Source organism: Trifolium pratense, linkage group LG6 (genome assembly GCF_020283565.1).
Source record: "Trifolium pratense cultivar HEN17-A07 linkage group LG6, ARS_RC_1.1, whole genome shotgun sequence".
In the NCBI taxonomy this organism is placed as follows: Eukaryota; Viridiplantae; Streptophyta; class Magnoliopsida; order Fabales; family Fabaceae; genus Trifolium; species Trifolium pratense.
In genome coordinates, this window is record NC_060064.1 from 20,360,079 (window position 1) to 20,382,951 (window position 22,873).

At 31.9% G+C, this 22,873-nt stretch overlaps 1 protein-coding gene and 2 long non-coding RNA genes across 3 annotated transcripts; 1 reads left to right on the forward strand and 2 right to left on the reverse strand.

The window, feature by feature from the left end:
• Positions 1-8,803: 8,803 nt before the first annotated feature.
• LOC123891885 lies at positions 8,804-11,334 on the reverse strand. The gene is made up of 3 exons (XM_045941756.1): positions 11,322-11,334; positions 10,094-11,207; positions 8,804-8,915 (listed from the first exon to the last, which is right to left on the reverse strand). The coding sequence occupies exons 1-3, from the start codon at positions 11,332-11,334 to the stop codon at positions 8,804-8,806; spliced, it is 1,239 nt and encodes a 412-aa protein (XP_045797712.1).
• Positions 11,335-11,635: 301 nt separating this feature from the next.
• LOC123893236 lies at positions 11,636-13,148 on the forward strand. Its single transcript, XR_006803375.1, has 3 exons — positions 11,636-11,756; positions 11,857-12,214; positions 12,909-13,148. It is a non-coding gene; the product is annotated as an uncharacterized LOC123893236 (long non-coding RNA).
• A 2,843-nt stretch (positions 13,149-15,991) lies between these two features.
• On the reverse strand, positions 15,992-22,094 carry LOC123891262. Its single transcript, XR_006803044.1, has 3 exons — positions 21,957-22,094; positions 20,335-20,453; positions 15,992-16,316 (listed from the first exon to the last, which is right to left on the reverse strand). It is a non-coding gene; the product is annotated as an uncharacterized LOC123891262 (long non-coding RNA).
• Between the last annotated feature and the right edge of the window lie 779 nt (positions 22,095-22,873).

The window sequence follows — 22,873 nt, forward strand, 5'->3', positions numbered from 1 at the left end:
TTTTGCAGGGGGGGTAAAACCCTATTTACCCTTGATTTAAAGTTGCATATGATTTACAAAAATAAACGAGATTTACTAAAAATAATATTTTATGCTCAAATCTTGAGAATATATAATTTAAAGTTGCATATGATTCTCACATAAATTAATCACCAAATATATATATATAGGATTTTACAAAATAAATATTCAATCCCAGAAATAAAAATTTTTATATTAAAATTAAAATCAAAGAAATATTCTTGGTTAGAATTTATTTAAAATCAAATTTTCCTATAGTATAAGTCAAATAAGTCAAATCGTAAATAAAATAAATTATCAAATCAATATATTATGGAATAAAATCAAATCTTTAATGGTACATAAATAGGGAGATTAAGTATAAACGAAGAAGGAATATGGACATATATATATATATACATTGAACACAAAATTTTGAGAAGAAGATTTTTAAAATTATAAATTCTTCTCAAATAAATAAATAAATATAAAATATCTCTAGGTGTTCAAAATTTTTAAAATATTATCTACCAAGGTAATGAAGACCGGATCGATCTGTTGAATCGAGAATCATACCTCAATCTGATGCAATACAAATAGGAAATCGTTGTGCCACAACCAATATATGAACCAGAAAACCAAATAAAAATTAGAAACAATTGTAAAAAGTGACGTTTTTTTCCAGTTTGAATGGTTGCGCAACATATTTCTCTTTTGACAAAAGATAAAAAACAAGCTCCAATTTAAGATAATAAAGAAGTCAAGTTGATGTTTTCATAGCAAGCAAGCATTGATCTAAGAAGAACAAGAAGAAAAAGGGGAGACATAAAATGAAATAATGAAAAAAAGAAAAGAAGAAGATGCATACTAAAGGAGAGATGAGATGAGAGATTATAGAGGATGATAGCTACTTATTTAATTATAGATGAGAGATTAACTTTAGGTTTTGTGTTATATATATAAGTGGGCACATATGTAGGCTTCGGCCAAAAATTTAATCATCCCACAAAAAACAAGAATTTGAAGTGATGGGCAAAGAAAGAAGGTCCATTTTAATTTATGACAAATCTGGTCCGATGGTTGTTCTTCACTAACCACAAGGATATAGGGACTCTATATTTCATCTTCAGTGTCATCGCTGTAGTGATGGGCACATGCTTATCAGTATTGATTCGTATGGAATTAGCAGGACCCGGCGATCAAATTCTTGGTTCATAAATTTTATTTTTTGGTGAGAAAATTTGAACTAACATCACGGAAAACTTCTGATGCAGTTACGATGTGCCCGTACACCTGTATTAAGATCAGACCGTAATTGTGGGGCGATGCTGTTGCGGAGGTTTTCGCATCAGCAATACTGCAGCCGCAAGGCGGATCACAATTTAAAACCTTGACAGGATCCGTCATGCCACAATGGGATCAGGATTTTTTTTTCCAGCTTAACTGAATTCATCGTGCCATGATGGGCTTCCATGATGCAATAATGGAGACTTGATTAGAGCGTGTTTTTCACAATAAATAGAGGTCCGGGTCTCAAGGATTTGAGAGAAGCAAAAGTGGCTAGGAATACTATGTTTTATTATACTCACTCCGCTCATTTTTATAAGGAACACTTTGGAGAAAAAATTTGGTCATTTTTATAAGAAATTTTTACCAATTTTCAAATGTTTTAATGTTTAATTTCACTTATACCCTTATTTATTATGAGAGATAATTTTAAAAATAAATAAGTGAGTTGAAGGAAGAGTAATTAAATAAGGGAATATATAGAATCAATTTAAATTTTTAAGAGTATTAAATAAAAATAACTATGTAAAATGTGTTTCCTTGATAAGTGTAATTTTGTCAAAGGACTCGAGAGAGTATATTTTTGACTGGATGAATGAATTGTTATGTATGCACGCTGCAAAAATACTGTTATACTATTGGAGATGGACAAATTTTTTTGTCAAACTAAGTCTTATAAAAATGGACAATTTTTATGTCAAACTAAATGTTATAAAAATGGATGAAGGGAGTATATGTTAGTAGAAATCACCTAACATTTCATCACCTAACATTTCTGTTAGGGGTGGGCAAAAAAACCAAAAAATTGAACCACAACTTACCATTTTGAAACTGAACTGAAACAATTCAGTTATTATCGGTTCAGTTTGCTTTAATAGTTTTGTTTAGTTTAATGGTTCAGATCGGTATTTGTGTTTAAAAATTCCTAATATTTAATTTGATTTTCTTATATTTTTTTCAAAGGTACTAATAATAACAATACGATTAAAAAAATATAGTAAATTTTAATTTTTTAAAAGTTGGTTATGCTTTGCTTTGGAATCATAAAGTCGAACCATTTTAACAGTTCGGTTCAGTTCGAAAGACAAACAGTTAAACTACTATGAATTTTGAAAACAATTTGGTTCGGTTTTCCTCCGTAACCGAACCAGGCCCACCCCTAATTCCCATTAGAATAGGGAAAAAAGAAACTAGTTACATATATAAGTCCACTTTGTAGGGATAAGCTTGATATCATATCCAAGAAACTGTTAAGTTTTGACGATCTCTTCAACTTTTCGGTGGTTTGCAAGGAATGGAGCGCAGTTCAAAAAATTTTATTGGCGAAAATTCCTAGAATCACAATCATCAATGATTGTGCAAACTACTAGGTATGCAAAAAGGTTTTACTATTTATATAGCATACCCAAAAAATGAGCTTACAGCTCTAAGATGAGTTATTTCTGGGGTTTATCTTATTGTGGTTCATCTAGTGGATATCTGATCATGACAGGTGCGAACAATACACCTTTCATGTTGTTGACACCTTTCAAGAATAGATATCCACTAAATGAACCATAATAAGATAAACCCAAAAAATAACCCATCTTAGAGCTGTAACCTCGTTTTTTTTAGTATACTATAAAAATAATAAAACCTTTTTTGCATATGTAGTAGTTTGCACAATCATCGATGATTGTGATTTTAGGAATTTTCGCCAATAATTTTTTTGAGCGACCCTCCACTTCTTGCAAACCCCAAGAAGTAGACAAATATATTCTAGATAATAAGTTCATTATAAATTAGTAGATGATATCTTAAAGAAATTTCTTCTTATATATATACAATCATATATAATTAGGCATAAGAGGTAAAAAAAATAAAATTACAACTAACCTCAAAGAAAGTGACTTTCATCCTTACAAGTAGAGTTACTAAGCTTTGATGACTTGAAGAGAATATTAAATAAAATTGCACATTATCATCCCAAGTGGTTCTGAAATCAACAAGAAACGGTTATAACAAAATATAAGACTCTATTCTAATATGTGCAATTTAAAGTGCCTTAAGAAATGCTCAAAAGATTTATTTTGTAGATATCTTCCTAGTGAGCATGAAATAACCACCAAACAACATAAAATTTCAATAAATTCATTTACATAATATTTGGTGTCATCAATAGCAAAAATTAGTCTCGTGAGCTTAGCTCATTTGGCAGGAACATTATATTGCAGGGATCGGGACCCTGATCATTCCACTTATCCACTTTAAGGATGAGATTTTTAGCCACAAGACTAATTGACAAAAGAAAAATAATTAACAAAAATTAAGCCTAAAATAATTTCACACTATAACACTTTAGTAAAACAATATACATTAGTGTTACTTCAAGAGATTTACAAAAATTATCAACAAAAATAAACGAGATTTACAAAAAATAATATTTTATGCTCAAATCTTGAGAATATATAATTTAAAGTTGCACATGATTCTCACATAAATTAATCACCAAATATATATATAGGATTTTACAAAATAAATATTCAATCCCACAAATAAAATAATTTATATTAAAATTAAAATCAAAGAAATATTCTTGGTTTGAATTTATTTAAAATCAAATTTTCCTGGTATAAGTCAAATAAGTCAAATCGTAAATAAAATAAATTATCAAATCAATATATTATGGAATAAAATCAAATCTTTAATGGTACATAAATAGGGAGATTGAGTATAAACGAAGAAGAAATATGGACATATATATATACATTGAACACAAAATTTTGAGAAGAAAATTTTTAAAATTATTAATTCTTCTCAAATAAATAAATAAATAAATATAAAATATCTCTAGGTGTTCAAAATTTTTAAAATATTCTCTACCAAGGTAATGAAGGCCGGATCGTATCAGTCGGTTCGATTTGTGAATCGAGAATCATATCTTAAACTGATCCAATACAAATAGGAAATCGTTGTGCCACTTAACCAATATTTGAACGAGAAAACCAAATAAAATTTAGAAACAATTGTAAAAACTGACGGTTTTTTTTCCAGTTTGAATGGTTGCGCAACATAGTATTTCTTTTTTGACAAAAGATAAAAAACAAGCTCCAATTTAAGATAATAAAGAAGTCAATTTGATATTTTCATAGCAAGCAAGCATTGATCTAAGAAGAACAAGAGGAAAAAGGGGAGGCATAAAATGAAATAATGAAAAAAAAGAAAAGAAGAAGATGCATACAAAAGGAGAGATGAGATGAGAGATTATAGAGGGTGACGGCTACTTATTTGATTATAGATGAGAGAATAACTTTAGGGTTTGTGTTATATATATAAGTGGGCAGATATGTGGGCTTGGGCCAAAAATTTATTCATCTCACACAAAATAAGAAATTTTTCTCCTCCCCCCCTATATTTCTTTTAGACCCCTAAATTTCCTATTTTTTCTTTAAACTTATTTCGAAAAATGTTTTTTGCTCGCTACATTTTGGAAAACGTGTTCCAAAATATCCCTTTATACACCAAAACAAAAACAAGCAAAAAAAAACCCTCCTTTATCAATTTTCCCACTGTGTTCTTTCTCCATGATACCACTACATAAAAGTCGCCCTTCACCGGCAACATCGCAAAAATGCTGCACAACCCTCCTGAAACACCACGACTAACTCTCAAGTAATAACGTGGACTAGGACGTGGATAATGCATGGATAACCTTACCCACAATATTTTCTGGGTAGGGAATTACCAACGCAACAAAATGCCACAGACCCGTGGCCTGGGTATGTCATGGATAAATTTCATATATACTCAAGATAAAACTGTGGATAATGGCAAAAATGACCGTGGGAGGGAGCATGAATTTTTATTAATAGATATTATCATATAGTATAGATTTAATTTATTATAAAAAAATATAGATTTGATGTTTTGTTTTAAAAAATAAATTATAGATTTGATTCGAATCCAAGCAAAAAAATTTTTTCATAAAAAAAAATGTAATTTTCGGGTCGGCCCCTTAAAACAAACGAATCCATCCGATAACTAGTATGGGTGTCTTTAGAAAGAGTGCAGTATTATTATGACTCACAAATCACACATAAAATAGAAAAATATATATTGTGGAGGCTTAAGCATATGAATGGATGGACAAGGGTTTCTCAAATTGATTGAACCTCAAGGGTTTCACAAATCACACATAACTAGTATTCTTCATTTCTATAGATTTAGCTTTTTATATCAGAAGAAACTTATATTTCATTTATGCAGCGGCTCATGAAAAGTGCGAGATGGAAGAAAACAACATATTAACAAATCTACCAGTTGGTCTGTTGGATCTGATTACGAAGGGTTTGTTCATTAACGATTACCTTGCATTGAGAGCAATATGCCGTTCTTGCAGGAAAAGAATTTCTAGTGCCATTGAAAACAAGCATTGATGCCATTTACCAGAAATGCCACAAGTTTTCCTACAATCCAAATATTCAAGGTTCTTTTTCAGCTTGAGTAAAGAAAGTGTACATCACCTTGCAACTCCACCATTGAGGTACACCGATAAATATAATTACCAACCACTGTTTTGGTGTTCTAGGCAAAGATGAAGCACTAAGAGAGTTATACTTCATTTTTACGTTCTTTGATGTCAAGCCAGAGTATGAAACTCAACGTGGTATCTCTGACGGTTGCCAAATTATCTCAGCATATCATGAGCCACCTAAGGTTACCAACTTTCAAGTGTTCAAGCTGGACACAAACAAGGATCCTATTCAGTGGCAGAATGTACAGCTCGAAGATAGGGTGGCTTTTGTTAGTAATTTGAACAGCGTGGTAATGTCAAGGGATGAACTTAATTTCAATAAAGATTTAATTAGAGGGAATAGCATCTATTTTGCTTGTAATTTTCCATGTCGTATAAATCCATGGTCAGGTTTACAGTTGGGAATGTTTTGTTCTACTGATAGCAGCTTCGAATACTTTCCTGCAGAGACATCAAAGCACGATGATGATGTTCCTGATTGGCCTTTATGGTTTGTACCAAGTTTATGGCAATTTATTCCACTGTCTTGGCACTTACATATGTTAGATTTGCATGCGTCTTCAATGAATTGGTTGTTAGTTATTTTTATGTCAAGTGTAAAGATGCAAACATACACATCTTCATGATTTTTTATTTCTTTCTGTTTAAAGCATGCATTTAACAATATTAGGATGTGTCAATGTTGAAATCATCGCTAAAGGAGTAGTAATATTATAACAGCATATTATTTCCCCTTACTTAATAATAGCTTATTTCTCATTGATAAATTTTATTTCTTTCCATAATTTCATGATGCCATGCATTATCACGCTACAGTTACACAAGTATCAATTCTAAATTTTCTAAATCAATGATACATTGTATGGGTAATATGTAGATCCCATTGTATTGAAAAAGCAGAGAAGAGACCTCTCTAGAATTTTCATGCATGGAGCTCTGTTCATTGGTGCAGTAGAAAAAAATTGAATTGAGTAGAATCTAAATCTGACTTAATCGGTTCAACTGAATTAGTTTCAATAACCTTGAGCCAAACCAAATCTAAAACGGAACTAGCTTTTCACACCGCTATGCGAAATGGTTTTTGTTAAGAAGTCCGAGTTACGCCCAAAAACTCAATTCTAAGATGGTATCAGAGCCTCCTCCACAATCTGCTGGGCTGCCTACTATTAATTTTTTGATCGGGCCATCCACCATTTATATCCACGCCCCAAACCTAACAATACCGGGCATGAGAGGGTTTGTTAAGAAGTCCGAGTCAATCTAGATCTTACAAGGCAGTTTTGTAAGGATGACTGGATGAGTTAGGCCAAGAAACTCAATTCTAAAGTTTTCATAGTTGTTTTGAACTTGAGCATTGGAAGTCTTTTGCTTGTGTGGTTCAGTATTTGTAATCTTTAGTGATTATAGTCAAATCAGTTGGAAGTGCAAAAGGACTGAACTACTATTGGATTGTGAGGGGAACCGGTATAAATTATTGTATGTCGGTCTCTTCTCTCTACCACCCACCCCCACGCCCCCTCCCCTCAACCTTCATCAAGGTCTGAAGAAGAACTTTTGAAGAATGTTGCCTCGGAAGAACGTAGAATCTGAATGACAGGTCATCATCAGAAGGAGCTGAAGAAGTGAAGAACGTCAAGACTCTAGACATACTGCTAAGTGCTTGAGCATTAGAAGTCTCGTCAGTGGACTTGATCATTTGAGAAGTCTCTTACTTGGTGCTTGAACAAATTGTGTAATCTTGGTGATTATAGTGAAACTCTTATGAAAGTGTAAAAGGACTGGACTACTCTCAAGTTGCGAGAGAAACCAATATAAAGTTGTTTTGTGACTTTCTCTTTCTGTACCTCTTACCTTTGTGTTATTTTATCCGCTGCAAACTCACTCACTAACTGGTCAAATTCTATTCTTTGTTTCAGAGTCTGAACTGTACTAAACACTTAAATTTTAAAAAGTTTCAAAAAGCACACACAATTCAATCATCCTTCTTGTATTTTTCTCACCTACCGTTTTATTATATTTTTCTTACAGAAAAGTGGCTAAAAGCCACAAGGAAAAACTACATTGAAATAACATTAGTGCGAAAAAAGAACAAGGGAATTTAGTGATTGATCATAAAAAAAAAACCAAATAATCTGACCATAACCCAAATTAGCAAAGATAAATCACCAAGCAATATTCTAATATGCATAACATGAGCTTATTAATAGGAAAAAATTGAGCTTTCACTAGAGTTAGAATTCAATTGTTATATACATTTTGTCTACTTTTAATGGATTCTGCATGTGCTAGCTAGTTATAATAAAATAGTGCAGAAAACCAATTTAAAACAGCTACGAAAACCATTTCACATAGCGGTGTGAAAAACTAGTTCGGTTTTAGATTTCAAAACTAGTGCAGCTAATCAAAAATCCGATTTGGTTTGGTTCAAGGTTATTGAAACTAGTTCGGTTGAACAAATTAAATCGGATTTAGATTCTATTCGTTCAGTTTTCTTGACTACACCATGAAGCTCCATGAATGAAAATTCAAGTGAGATCTCTGCTTTTACAATCTACTTCACCCATATGCATATGAATAATCGAAATTCATGAATATATCATTGATTTAGAAAATATAGAATTAAGCTATTAAGAAAGAAATTAGCTTAATGAAATTATAGATAAAAATATTGTTGTTATATTAATGAAATTAGCTTCTCTTGGATTACTATAGATGAACATTATTATCTATGTCTATGTTACTTGGATATAACATAATATTACCATTCCTTTATGCATAATCATAGATTACCCTTTAGGTGAACACATTATAGTAATTATAGTAAAAAAATGAAACTAGTAAATTCATAAGAAAGAACATATTTAGCAATGCTTTCAAAGCCATGAAGAAGTCTAATTGATCCACAGCATGAATGCAAATTTACCCTTGAAACTAGTAAATTCATTGAAGACATCATTGGCATGCAAATCTAACATTTGTAAGTGCCAAGACAGTGGAATTGGATCACCAGACACTTGGTACAAACCACTTAGGAAAAGGAACATCACCATCCTTTGATGTCTCCACAGGAAAGTATTCGACGCTGCTATCAGTCAAATCAAACATCCTGATGAGTCTTCATCAGTCGCTATTTTTAGAGTCTTTTTAATAAGTTTTAATATCATTTTATTAGTTTAGTGTTTAATTTAGAGTCATTTTAAATAAATTGTGGTTTTTGATTTATTGAGTCAATTAAGTATTTCTTTTTATTAATATTTTATTTTGTGAAGTGTTTAATACATTGTCTAGTGTCTTATATGATGAGCCAAGAGGGAGTATACTATGTTAATATGATGGGCTTGTCTAAAAAGAGGAAAAGGTGGGCCTTGCTGCTTGGGTTGACCCGAAACCAAAGAAAGGAAATGAGGTTTTTCTTTAACAACATGACGTACAACAACAAGAGAGGAGGACGAGAAGCTTGGAGCGGCAGGAGAGGGAGGAAAAGAACAAGGCTGCATATCAATGAAATAAGGGGGATGAAATAAAGGAACGGATCAAAGCTAAAAAAAGTGGACGCTGGCACTATTCTTTGGTTGTAGTTTCTTCTTCTTTTATTATGTTTATTTCTTTGAATATTATGTGTAGCTAAATTCTCATGATTGATCTTTTGGTGGATTCTGATTATTATTTCTCTTGAACTATGTGATTATCATATGTTATGATCAATGAATTACGAAGTTAGTTTCTTCAATTATTCCTTGCGCTTAATGCTTTACATGACTTGATCAATTGTGTGATGATTTCAATTATTTGTTTTACTATGACGATAGGAATGAATGATCGATCTAGGAATGATTGATCAATTAACTTTCACTTAAGACATTTCGGATTGTTAATTGAGATTAAAAGATTAAAGGTTGTAAACCTCAATTGATCATAGATTACCTAAGACATTAGGAATCGATGATCAAGGGAGAGGATTATGTTACCAAGACATTGGGCATAATCAATTGAGATTTAATCTAATCATGAAACTAAATTGACTAATTTGTAATCATACATGAAATTACCAAGAGAAGTAGTAATTAGATGAACCGAAAGGATCAATCGTTTTTCTTCCATCAATTTGAATCCCAAGTTATTTCTAAGTTTATGATAAAAATCCAAACTAAGTTAAACTCCCCCCATTTGCATTTTAATTATTAATCCTAAATTAATTTAATTGTTTTGTCGAGATTGAAACAATCCCTGTGGATACGAACTTTGATTTTATTACTTGACGGCTATTTAGTACACTTGCTAAATTTCTATCACATCCCTAACTGTAAACCTTGCCATTGATTTGTAGGACATGGAAAATAAAAAGCAAAATAGATGCTATTCTCTCTAATTAAATCTTTGTTGAAATTAAGTTCATCCCTTGACATTACTATGTTGCTCAAATTACTAACAAAAGCCACTCTATCTTCGAGCTGCACATTCTGCCACCCAATTGGATCCTTGTTTGTGTCCAGCTTGAACACTTCAAAGTTGGTAACCTGAGGTGGCTCAGGAAATGCTGAGATCTTTTTCAAATGGGCAGGGATAACATCTTGATTTTCAAACACTGGCCCGACATTCAAGGACATAAAAATGAAGTATAACTCTCTTAGTGCTTCATCTTTGCCTAGAAAACCAAAAGAATGGTTGCTAATTATAGGAAACTTGGCCAACACTTTTGCCTTTGGAGGTCCATTAGTGGTGTCCTTGAGACAATAAATCAATATAGAATCTAAGGGTGAGTCACTTACATACAATTTTGTTCCAATAATTTCCACGTCCGTAAAATAAGACCCTAAATCCTTATCTGACTCAACTATAGTCCATGACTTATCAAAGAGTTTATAAATTGCAATGTGACAATCATCAGAGAAAAGGCCCGCCAAATAACAATCAGAAGAACCATCACAGTTTGGGTTGGAAGAGGCCACCATTTTTGTTAATGGTATTATATCACCTCGGACGGAAGAATAGGTGGGCAAGGACAACTTTGATGGTATCATGATTCTAACATCAGTCACTGGATTCAAGAAGAAACATTTCACAAAACCTAATTCAGAATAGTCACTCATAATCAACCATCCTTCAACTGAGCCAATACATGTATTAATAGTGAGCCTCCACGGTGGAGTTCTAAGGTGGTGATGGTGATGTACACTTCTTTCACTCAAGCTGAAAAAGAACCTTGAATTGTTGGATCGTAGGAAAACTTGTGGCACTTCAGGTAAATGGCAACAATGCTTGTTTTCAATGGCATTAGAAATTGTTTTCCTGCAAGAACGGCATATTGCTCTCAATGCAAGGTTATCATTAAGGGACAAACGGTTCATAATCAGGTGTAATGTATCAACCGGTAGATTGTCAATATGTTGTTTTCTTCCTTCTCGTACTTTTCATGAGCCGCTGTAGAAATGAACTGTAAGTTTCTTCTTACGTAATACTCAATACATATCAAATACTTCAAGGATACGTGCATATAAGTATGTAGTAACTATATATGTACGTAGAATACGCATATAGGATATATGCAAGAAATTAGTGGAGATTTACACATATAAGTATATAGTAACATTAGACAAGACTTGTTTTGTTTTGAGTTCTTTTAATGATGTTTGTGTTGATGTTCCAATAGTGATTCAAATATATTTTAATTTAGACAAAAAACTAACATGTTTTGAACTATCATCAATGATCATTATAATTATATATCACCGAAGAATAATCAATGAATATTTTTACAATTAGTTTACATGTATAGATCAAATGGTTTTATAAAGACTTTGATATGTTATTGATTGGAAAGGCTTTGATATCTTATGAGAAAAAAACCTTTTTATTTTTTTCAGGATCATATCTATTGTGAAAGTGTATATCCATGTTGAAGTGAAATTTGGGAGCAGCAAATTTAAGCAAATTTTTTGTTGTGAGCAGCTACATGGTTTGACTATCTTTTATTGTCAAATATCATTAATGTTGCTTTCACAATTCTTTAATTACTCATTTTCTATTTATTTGTTGGTTTGGTTACCTTTTTTCAGGGTGCTACCTAAGTCAAGGAAAAAGAATGTGAAGTAGTAAGAAGAGGAAGAATTGATGATTTTAAAGTTTGAGAGCTTCTATGGTTAAACTATAAAACATGCTTATATTTATTTGTTCAGATTTTTCTTTTATATGAATGTTCTGTTGTGTTTCTGCCTGATTGTTTTTCTCCTTATAGTTCAACTGTATGGTTCCTCCATGTTTAGGATAAATTGGAAACTCACTCATCTTTCTTCCATGGCCGAACCACACACTCCACCATCACTATACACTCACTCAAAATTCATCTCTCCACCATTTTCATCCTTTCAAAGCTTGTTTGAAAGCTAGGAGTTGTGATGAGCTTCCTCTTCTAAGGTACCTAGAACTTCTTTTCTTCTACATATATATACTTCAATCAACTATATACAAAACAGAGCAAAGTGATCTTTAAACTATGAGAAGCTACTTTTTTAAAACTTTAGACCATTACAAACTGAGCTATATACTCTTTACATTGTCATGTAGCAGGTCAAGCTCTTAGAGCTTGAAGAAGGGTTTTATGTCTTTTTCATATTTATGATTTAGTTAACTCCTAATGGAAGTCTTGTAGTAGCTATTATGAAACTAGTGTGTTAAGGGTAGTTAGATGGATTTTCATGGTTGAAACCATGGCTTTCACAATAGTCGGTAGCTAGGCATTTGAGAAAATTCCAATTGATCAAGAACTTGAAGTTTGTCATGGTTTAATATAAATTTCTGCATAAAAAGAAGGGCTGGTTTGCTGCATTTTTCTGCATAAAGGGGACTGTTTTCTTTGTTTCTTTTCTGCAGAATTCTGCAGGTTGCATGCTGCCAATTGCGCGGGCGCGCCACACCCTTCGTGGGGCGCTCGAGGCAGCAGCCTTTAGCTCACTTTGTGTTGCATTTTGTTCGATTTTAGATCATGTAGTATGATACTACCTGAATGTACTGAATGTATGTTAATTTATATATATGAATAAGTTGATCATGTATACGTAATGAATTTAAGCCATGTATGTATAAGTAAATATATATTTACATATTGTAGGTGTTCGATAATCCCACGGCATTAACAGAGGAGGAGCTGTATGAATTGTGAAACTGCTGGGCAACTTGTTTTCTTGACCTATATAATCATGAGGTAGATAATGATGTTGCCGATGAGACTTAGGAGCTAGCTAGGTTAATTTGTATGATGTTACGATGGATTCACATTAATTAGGATGTTTTGAATTGTAATGACATTTGGTATTTTGCTTGAATGTTATAACATTTTGGATTGTTGGTATTTTGCTTGAATTGTAAGACTTGGTATTTTATTTGAATTGTAATGACTTGGTTGAATGTAATTGTATTTTGGTTGAATGTTGAATTGTAATGCTATTTTGGTTTTTTTTAATTACAAAATAGGATTTAAAATATAAAAAAAAAAAAAAAAAAACAACCCAGGATTTTGAAAAAAAAAAATTAAATAAAGTTACTATTTCACATCTGGTGACTTGGTCAGATGTAAAAGGTCCAATTTAATTAAAAAAAAATTGGTCAGCTGAAACACGAGAACAGAGGTAAAAGGGGATACTTTTACATCTGGCGAATGTCAGATGTAAAAAGCATAAACTTACTACTTCTTGTACGTCTACCTCTGACTGTGGTCAGATGTAAAATGGGGTTTTGGCCAGATGTAAAAAGTGTTTTATGTACTAGTGAAATAATCCATATGGCTTTGGATTGATGGAAAAGGGGTACCAAACCTTATGCCTTGTTTGTAGATTGGATTAAAAAAAAAAACTAGAAAATAAATGTAAATGAGAGATTGCACATGTATACATACAAGATTTACGAGGTTGAACCAATTTGAGTAGCACAACTATAAACATTAGAAACCCTACTATCAACATGAGAAACCCTTGTCCGTCGACCATGATTCATACGCTAGCCTCCAAACTATATTTTCTCTTTTATGTGTGATTTGTTGTGAGTCATACTCCACTCTTTTTCTTTTTTGATAATCATACTCCACTCTTTATATAGACAACCTTATCGGATATGTTTGTTTTAAGGGGGCGAAAATAACGTTATTTGCTTGGATTGAAATGAAATCTCTATTACATATTTATATTTATATTTATTATATTATATTATATACACAGCGAGATTCCCACGAAGCTCTCTCGTTCATTCTCATAAAAATTGGTTATGTATCATTTAATTAGAGAGCTTATTTATGTTGCATTCAATTGAATCTTCTCTAACCCATTATTTTTTTAAAAAAAAGGTCTTCTCAAAAAACTATTTAAAAAAAAGATCACATGCTTAAAAATAGAAAAAAAATTTGAACAAATATAAGATAAATTCAATAGAATGCTTAAAAATAGCAACAAACAGATTAATACGAGCAACTCAATAATTTATTTAAACAACTTGTGCAGCCACATATTCATCGCTTACAAATAACCTACAAATAACTCTTGCTCCTTCTATTTAACCTAAATCTTTCAAACGTCAAATTATTTTATTTTATTTTTGTTTCTTTAATTTTTTTTTAATCATCTAATTTCCGTTTCTTTAATTCTGTTTTTTTTTTATTTAAATTTTTACATTTATTAGTACAATTCAACTTTAATTCTTCTTCTGTGTTAACTAATATTTTAATTAGAGAGTAATGTTAGGGTTACACTCACTAACACACTCACTCCACTAACACACTCCAACTTCCATGGCTCCTTCTGATCTGTCTCGTGCACCTTTGCACACGCTCTCGTCGTGGTTTCTGAAACATCTTTCTCTAGTTTCTCGCGAGGTCTCCGACACCGATCTTTCTCATCTTGACGTTCATGTAGCTGCCGATGTCTTGGTTGCGAGCGCGATCTATGTTTTCTGAGATAGGGGTTTCATTCCTTCTGATATAATGAGTTGTGTTCCTTTTTTGTGCCAGCTTCTTCTTCTTCTTCTTCTTCTTCTTCTTCTTCTTCTTCTTCTTCTTCTTCTTCTTCTTCTTCTTCTTCTTCTTTCCAAATCTAAATTGGTTTCCCTTTCCATATTGATTCTATTCTTTAAATGAGGATTTTAATTTGGGTATAGTGAAGCATATACACGGGCGTTCTCTTTTAGATTTCAATGGATTAGAAAAATATTCCACTCAATGTTGTCTTGGAAAATTTGCAAATATTGTTCTTTTATCAAGTAGAACTCTGTTACTGTCATAAAAAAAACAAGTTGAACTTTGTTGGAAAGTAAAGAGAATGTAGAAGGAAGGTTGAATACGGAAGAGGAACAGTTAAAATCCAATTTTAATAAATAAAAAAAGAAGAATAAATAGGTACTCCACTAAACCGGTTTCAAAAAAAAAAAGTTACATGAAAAAAAAAAGTGGCTGATGTGGCAAAATAATATTGGAATGTGTTAGTGGGTGTGACCCTAACATTACTCTTAATTAGAACTTTCTCATGGAACAAGACTCATGGTTACAACTTACAAGATTGGAAAACCATGTGATTGAGGCACATATTATATCTGAAAAGAACAATGGAGGTATTATATATATATATATATATATATATATATATATATATATATATATATATATATATATATATATATATATATAATGGACATTACGATCCTTCACAATCCCCGTGGCCATTCAAGCTTACTAGCTAGAAGGCAATTTCTTATATTTGTATCTTATGCCATGACAATCAATAAATCTCAAGGACAATCATTGAACAATGTTGGATTATATTTACCTAAAAGTGTACTTAGTCATGGTCAATTATATGTGGTACTCTCAAGGTTAAAGAGAAAAAAAGGACTTGAAATTTTAATCCACGACAAAGAAAATAAAGCATTGAAGTCTACCACCAATGTTGTTTTCAAAAAGTTTTTCAAAATTTAAAGATCGCATGTATTTTGTTTAATTCTGAATATGTGTTGATTTATTTTATTTAAATTTTTAAAAAATAGATAGTGTTGCTTTCATAAATTTGATATAGCGATAAGATTATATAGTTGATATACTCATTAATAACTGCAATATTACGCGACCCGTGCATTATTAACAAATAAGTTAATCAGATATAGAATCTTATACAACATATGTTTTTCATGAATACAATTGAGTGACCGATGGATTCAGATACTAAATTCAAGATCCAAGAATGGATTAACATGTTGCAACGAGTTGAAGCATAGAAGGTAGGATCGAACGGATCTGTAACCACCGAAATCGAACCATCGACGAACTCGTATACTTCATCGTTGCGCCGAGAGCATGCCACATCGATCTCGCCCATGAATGGTAATTGGAACCAATAAGAAGATGCTTAACGACGATGGAGGAAGGACCGTCACTAGGATGAACATAGTACGGACTTGATTGATCTTGCATTTGATCGGTGAAACTGCTTGAGGAAGCACGCATTGTAGGTGCCACCATTGTTGAATGCGGAAACGAGCTCTGAAAAGTACAGGCTCAAGATACCATGTTGAAGTGATGAATTAACATCGAAAGAAGAAGCTTAAGAATCTTTGTGAAAGCAATAGAATGATCTCATAGTTTGTTATTGCATCACACAATGATTTATATACAAAGTGAAAGAAAGAAAAATGCGGGAAAAGTAGTTCAAAGTTAGTTACAACAAACTATGATAATTACAACAAACTCTAACTAAAAGCTTCTAGAACAAGTTTCAAGTCACTTCTATTTTATCTTCCTTCTTTGATTCTAATAATAAGCTAAATTCAAACAGGCCCTCAAACTACAAGTCCTAATGACATGTTAAATCTCAATCTCTCAAATCTCCTTGCATCTCTTCTTCCATCTTTGCAACGATTTCCGCCATTGTCCGCCACCAAGAAGCTTCATATTGAAAAGTCGATGGAAATCTCATATATGGTCAATTTATATTTCCTGTTTTCCATTTTTTAAAAGTATAAATAAATGTAAAATACTATCATATCTTTGTTTTAAAACATTTTTTAAGAAATAACTTCCTCAACAAACTTATTTTAAAAAGTAATTTCCAACAACTTAGATTTACATGTATATATTTTGATTTTCAATTTATATATTTTATAAATATATAGCGGTGTCTTGTGTCTTATATTTTTTATATTACCGGTGTCGCGGTGTCCGTGTCGTGTCGCGGTGTCCATAACAGAGTCCGTGCTTCCTAGCTCTTAACCATTTTTTTTGTAAAAAAAAACACTATTAACCACTTTTTCTAAAACAAAAGGGTGCACATAGTAGAAACAAATAATAGTAGCAGTAACTATATTAGTATGTTTCTTCCTTCAAAAAAAACTATATTTGTATGATTCTTGTGCATTTTGTGATCTTCATAGAATAAGCAATGGATGCACTATTTTTATGTGTCTCTTTAATTTCCAATGGATAGAAAGTGGTCTTAATACCTTTAGTTTTTCCATTTTGGAGCCAACAATATGAAATGTTGATTTAAAGAATTGGAAATAAAACTGCTACTCAATGCCTTAAGCATCTTCCACACGAGACCTCTGACAAACGAATCTTACATCTTAATGTGTCAAACTTTATCACCAATATTACTTCATGACATAATTTTTCCTTCAAGAGCATTATTCCCATCCTTATGATCATGAATCAAGTTCCATTGCACAGTCCTAATGATTGACATATGACTGTTGGACCGATTAAATGGCCACTCAACAGCATGAATAGTTGATTTAAATGCAGCAACATAAATTATGACATTGTTATAGTTTCAAGTGACACAATGTTTTTTCAATGCATCTTTATAATTATGCTTTTTGGTATTTCTAATATGGTCATTTTTGGTTGACATAATTATCGATGACATTCAATATTACTACACAATTCCAATATTTTGATTGTAATTAGGTGAAGAAACAGTTTCTCTCATATGTATAAGTGGAAATCACCTAACATTCCCATTGTTGCAGGGAAGAAAATGAAAGAAGTTACAGATATCAGTCCACTTTCTGGGGATAAGCTTGATATCATATCCAAAAAACTAGTAAGTTATGACGATATTTTCAATTTTTCGATGGTTTGCAAGGAGTAGAGGGCAGTTCAAAAAATTAATTGGGGGAAATTCCTAGAATCACAATCACCGATGATTGTGCAAGCTACTAGGTATGCAAAATTGTTTTACTATTTTTCTAGCATACCCGAAAAACGAGCTTCCAACTCTAGGATGAATTGTTTTTGGGGCTTATCCTATTGTGGTTCGTCTAGTGGATATCTGATCATGGTAGGTGCCAACAATACACTAAGTTAATGAATCCATTTACAAGAAAACATAAATCTTTGATATCTCAGTAGTTGAAAATGGTTTGACTTATTTCGATTGTCGTGTTTTACCCGCTTTTGCCAAAGGCCCTGATGAATTTGTCATAGTGGCTACATACAACGTTCCCTCGGTTTGTATGTTTATATCAGTCATTATATTCGAGTTGTGACACTTACTCTAAAAGGGGATATCCATGGAAGGTTGTGGACTTTATTGTGTTTAAAAATACTATTTATGTTCTAGCTGATAAAGCTGAAATAGGGGTACTTAGCATAAACTCTACAAGTTTGAAATTTTTAAAATAGACAAATATTCTCATTGTAATTTCTTCGACGTAAAATTTACTTAGGTTTGATAGGGAGATTCTAGTGTTTCACTTTGTAGCAAATAAATTATTGGATGTCTAAACCTTAGATTGAGAGACAATTAGTTATCTCAAGCTATAAACTTGGATGACTTCGCTTTATTTCATTCGCCTTACAAAAGCTATGCGCTAGCGAACCCGGGTAATACAATACACAATTTCTTTCATATGCCTACTTACTGGGGTTCATTAGCGCATAACATTTGTAAGGCAAATAAAATAATACAAGGTCACCCGAACTTTTTTACTTGAGGTAGGTCATTGTTTCCTAGTCTATCTTGTAGACATCCATTTTATTCAGTACAATATAAACCATTAGAAGTTCAATCACAACTAAGTAAATTATAGGACTAGGAAGTTACATTGGGAGTATTCTTCAGCTATAGAAATGTCAAATTTGAAGAGTTCATGCTAAGTACCTCTATTTCAGCCTTGTACGTCAGTGAGAATATAAATAGTATTGTTAAACACAGCAAAGTCCACAACCTTCCATGGATATCCCCTTTTGTAATAAGTGTCATAACTAATAAATATACAAACCAAGGTGACGTTTGTATGAAGTTACTTTGACAAAATCATTAAAGCCTTTGGCAAAAGAGTAAGTCACGACAATCAAAATTAGTCAAATCCTTTCCAACTACATACTGAGATATCAACGATCTTCAGTTTTCTAATAAATGGATTCATTAGCTTAAGTGTTTTGTTGGCACCTACCTTAATCAGATATCCACTAGAAGAACTACAATAGAATAAGCCCTAAAAATAACTCATCTTAAAGCTGTAAGATCGTTTTTCGGTCTTGCTATAAAGAGAGTAAAACCTTTGTGCATATCTAGTAGTTTATGCAATAATTGGAGATTGTGATTCTAGGAATTTTCGCCAATAAATTTTCTGACCTACCCTCCACTTCTTGCAAACCACCGAAAAGTTGAAGAGATCGTCGAATAGTTTCTTGCATTTGAATATATGATATCAAGGATATCCTCTAGAAATGAACAAATATCGTTAACTTCTTTAATTTCTTTCCCCAACTGCAATTAGAGCTGTGAAATGGGTTGGGCTTGCGCAAGTCGGTAAGCCCCGATGGGCTAGACTACATAAATGAGCCACACTGTCCCGACCCAATTATGATTGGGCTATATATTTACGAGTCGTCCCGATCCCATACAGGCCATGTGGGTAATGGGCCACTCGGAACCATTGCATTTTTTTTTCTTGTTTATTCAATCTTTTTTTACGTCATTTTGATGTATTAGTTCCTCTTAATTATCAATTTTATAGAGATATAACTAATGCAAGGGTAAATAATTTTTACATCAACACTAAATATCAATTCAACTTTAGTTTAATTCCCGTAAAATAATTAAATATTTAATTAAAAGAGTACGGAAGGCTATGCATCATCCCTTATTTACATCAATATACTATTAGAAATTTGCATATTTCTAGCAGAATTTCCTGCAGATTTTGCCATTCAGGGGAATTTCCTATAGCTTTTTCTGTTTCAGAAGATTCCACAGGTATTCCCAAGGGTTTCCTGAGGATTTTTCTGTTTCTGGTAATTCGGGTATTTCAAAGGATCTTTCTGGGGATTTTGGCACTCTGCTTTCCTGCGGATTTTACTACTTCAGGTAATTCCGCAGGTAACTGTTGATATTTTTTTAATTCAATCAAAGAGGAAAACAAATTATGATAGAACAAAAATATATGAAAACTAATTAATACCAAGAAGTAATTTAACATCCTCTATGAAAATATCAGCGGCAGGTTCACGCTGATTTCTCTCGAATAGCTGTAAAACAAGTTTACATCTGAGATACCTGTGAGGCTAGACTGATTTCTTTTCGATAGACATTAGTCATCCGATAAAGGCATCCAAGTCAAGGAGACGAGTCATGGAGGATGCTACCACTTTGATACATGGAAGTCAGTGTTTTACCTAAGGAAACAAAAGAGATAATAAACTTGAATTATGTGTTTGGACATGATTTGAATCAAGATACAAAACGTGGAGTATTTGGCGTATGCGAAATAATATTTTGTTTCAAGGAGCTTGTGTTAAATATAGCTTTCTTAGTGGATCAAATTTTTTATATTAGGTGGTTTTGGTTTATAGGCCGCGCTTAACGTCAATTTATCTTTTTCTGATCTGTGTAACAATCCTTTAGTTTGTTTTAAATGCATCTAAAGTGATTGTTTTTGAATTGTAAGGGTTGAATACCCCTTGTACTCCTTATAATTCCACTTTTGCTTATAAAAAAAAAAATTACAAAAGAATAATTTTTAATCCTTCTTTAATTAATACTAGGACCCCTGATTCTAGTCAAATAGGAAACATACCATGCAATTATGTAAGACATTCCATATCATCTAACAATCAGCAAAAGTTAAAGATGATGGAAAAGGGATGAGGACAAGAGCTTTGCAGTCAGGACACTATAGTATAACCTAATAACCTAACATCTAGTTCATTTTATAAAATCCAACTAAGATAAATTATTTATACAATTAGTAATTTCACATAAACAATTTGTTTAAGTTCAACGCTTTAGCAAAATTTCTTCAAACCCTAAATACATAACTCATAAATTTAGGGCTTTTCAATTCTCGCATTTTCTTTCCAAAAAATTGTTACACTAAAACAACTTGTGATATTTTCAGTTGTAAGATAACAACATCAGTTGATTGGATTTCCAAAAATCAATCAAATTTTCAACACCCTAAAATTAAAACAAATAAAAATTGGGCTTTTTCTAATTTTCTTTCAAAAATCAACTCATTAGCAAAAATTCTTCAACCCATAAATTCAAAACTCATAAATCTAAGGGCTTTTCAATTCTCGCATTTTGTTTCCAAAATTGATAACCTAAAACAACTTGTGATATTTTCAATTGTAAGAAAACAACATTAATTGAATGGATTTAAAAAAATTAATCAAATTTCCAAAACCCTAAAATCAAAAATTGATTTACCCAAACCCTAAAATTTATTTCTCAAAACCCTAAAATTCCCAAAACCCTAAAATTTATTTCTCACCCTTTCTTTCAAAAATTGATTCACCCAAACAACTTGTGATAGCTTTAATTGCATGAAAACAATGTCTAAAATTTATTTCACACATTTCCCAAAAATCTTTCTTTAAACTTAAAAAACAATTGCTTTATTCAAAAACCCAAAACTCAAAGCTTAGATTCATCAACGACCATAAAACAAGAAAGCTTCAAGCATGGAGGAAATTTAAATTTAAATCAACATCAAACCACCTAGGGTTCGGCCAGCTCGGAACAAAGAGAGGGGAAAGTATTGGATTCTTCTAGATCTAACATTAACTATCATGGATCTATAATATTAATAAAGAGAAAAATTGAAATAAAACATCTTCCTATATATTACTCTTAGTTTTCGGCCAAGCAAGGAGAAGGAGAAATTCCTGATTTGTTACCTTAGCTAGTATCACTAGAATTACAAGGGCAAGACCAAGTGGTAATGGTTTTCTCCAAAATTATTATTGATCTTGATACAAATTGAGCTTCCTCCACTTTGTTTCTTACCAACACAATGAATTTATTTTCTAAGTGAGGGGGAGAGCTTGGTAAAAGAGAAATAATAGAAGCGATTTTGGTTGTCATGACTTTTGCTTAAATAATATTTTGATTTAATCCTAGCCATTGGATCATAAAGGCAAGTAGTGGTTTTCATCCTCACCACCCATTCTCTGATTTCTCACACACACACACATTACAATAATATTATGTTTACGAAAAGTAAAAAAAGAATGGCAAGAAACAATCTCCACTGCTCATTACAAACCATTATCCCATGATTTATGTAAGAAAATAGAGATTAACAGCAAGAACTTTATTTATTTTTTGACAAAAAATAATGATATTCATTCATTCAAATCGGCAAAGTATATCAATCGCAAGAACTTTATTTATTTAGCACACGGCGCAATGTTATTTCTTCGGTTTCGTTTGTTAAATTGTTCGTAATAAATGGCTCCTTAGAAAAATATAATGATATCTAATTCTCATTATAGTCGATATGTAAAGTTCTCGTTTAAACTTTGACGGCAATCGAAATCCGTAAAATTTTAAAAAACAAGTATATCTTGCCTGTTTTCTCAAAAGTCATTATAAAAACAATTTTGAAATTCCGACTAGACAAAATTACTTACAAAACATTTAATAACTATAAAATTGTTGTGACAAATTCTTAAATGCTAAACTATCACGATGACACAAACTCAGCCAAATTTGTTGTCAAAAAAGGCGATTCAATAGACATAGATAAAAAGAAATCGACTACTATATAAAAAAAAAAAAAACACGAAAGAAATAGTAAAATACTATTTAATAT

Excerpts from the sequence above, each read along its gene's own strand:
- LOC123891885 (XM_045941756.1), bottom strand. Across the intron at positions 8,916-10,093 it reads CAAGGTTTACAGTTAGGGAT|ACTCATCAGGATGTTTGATT; the intron begins GTGATAGAAATT and ends CGACTGATGAAG.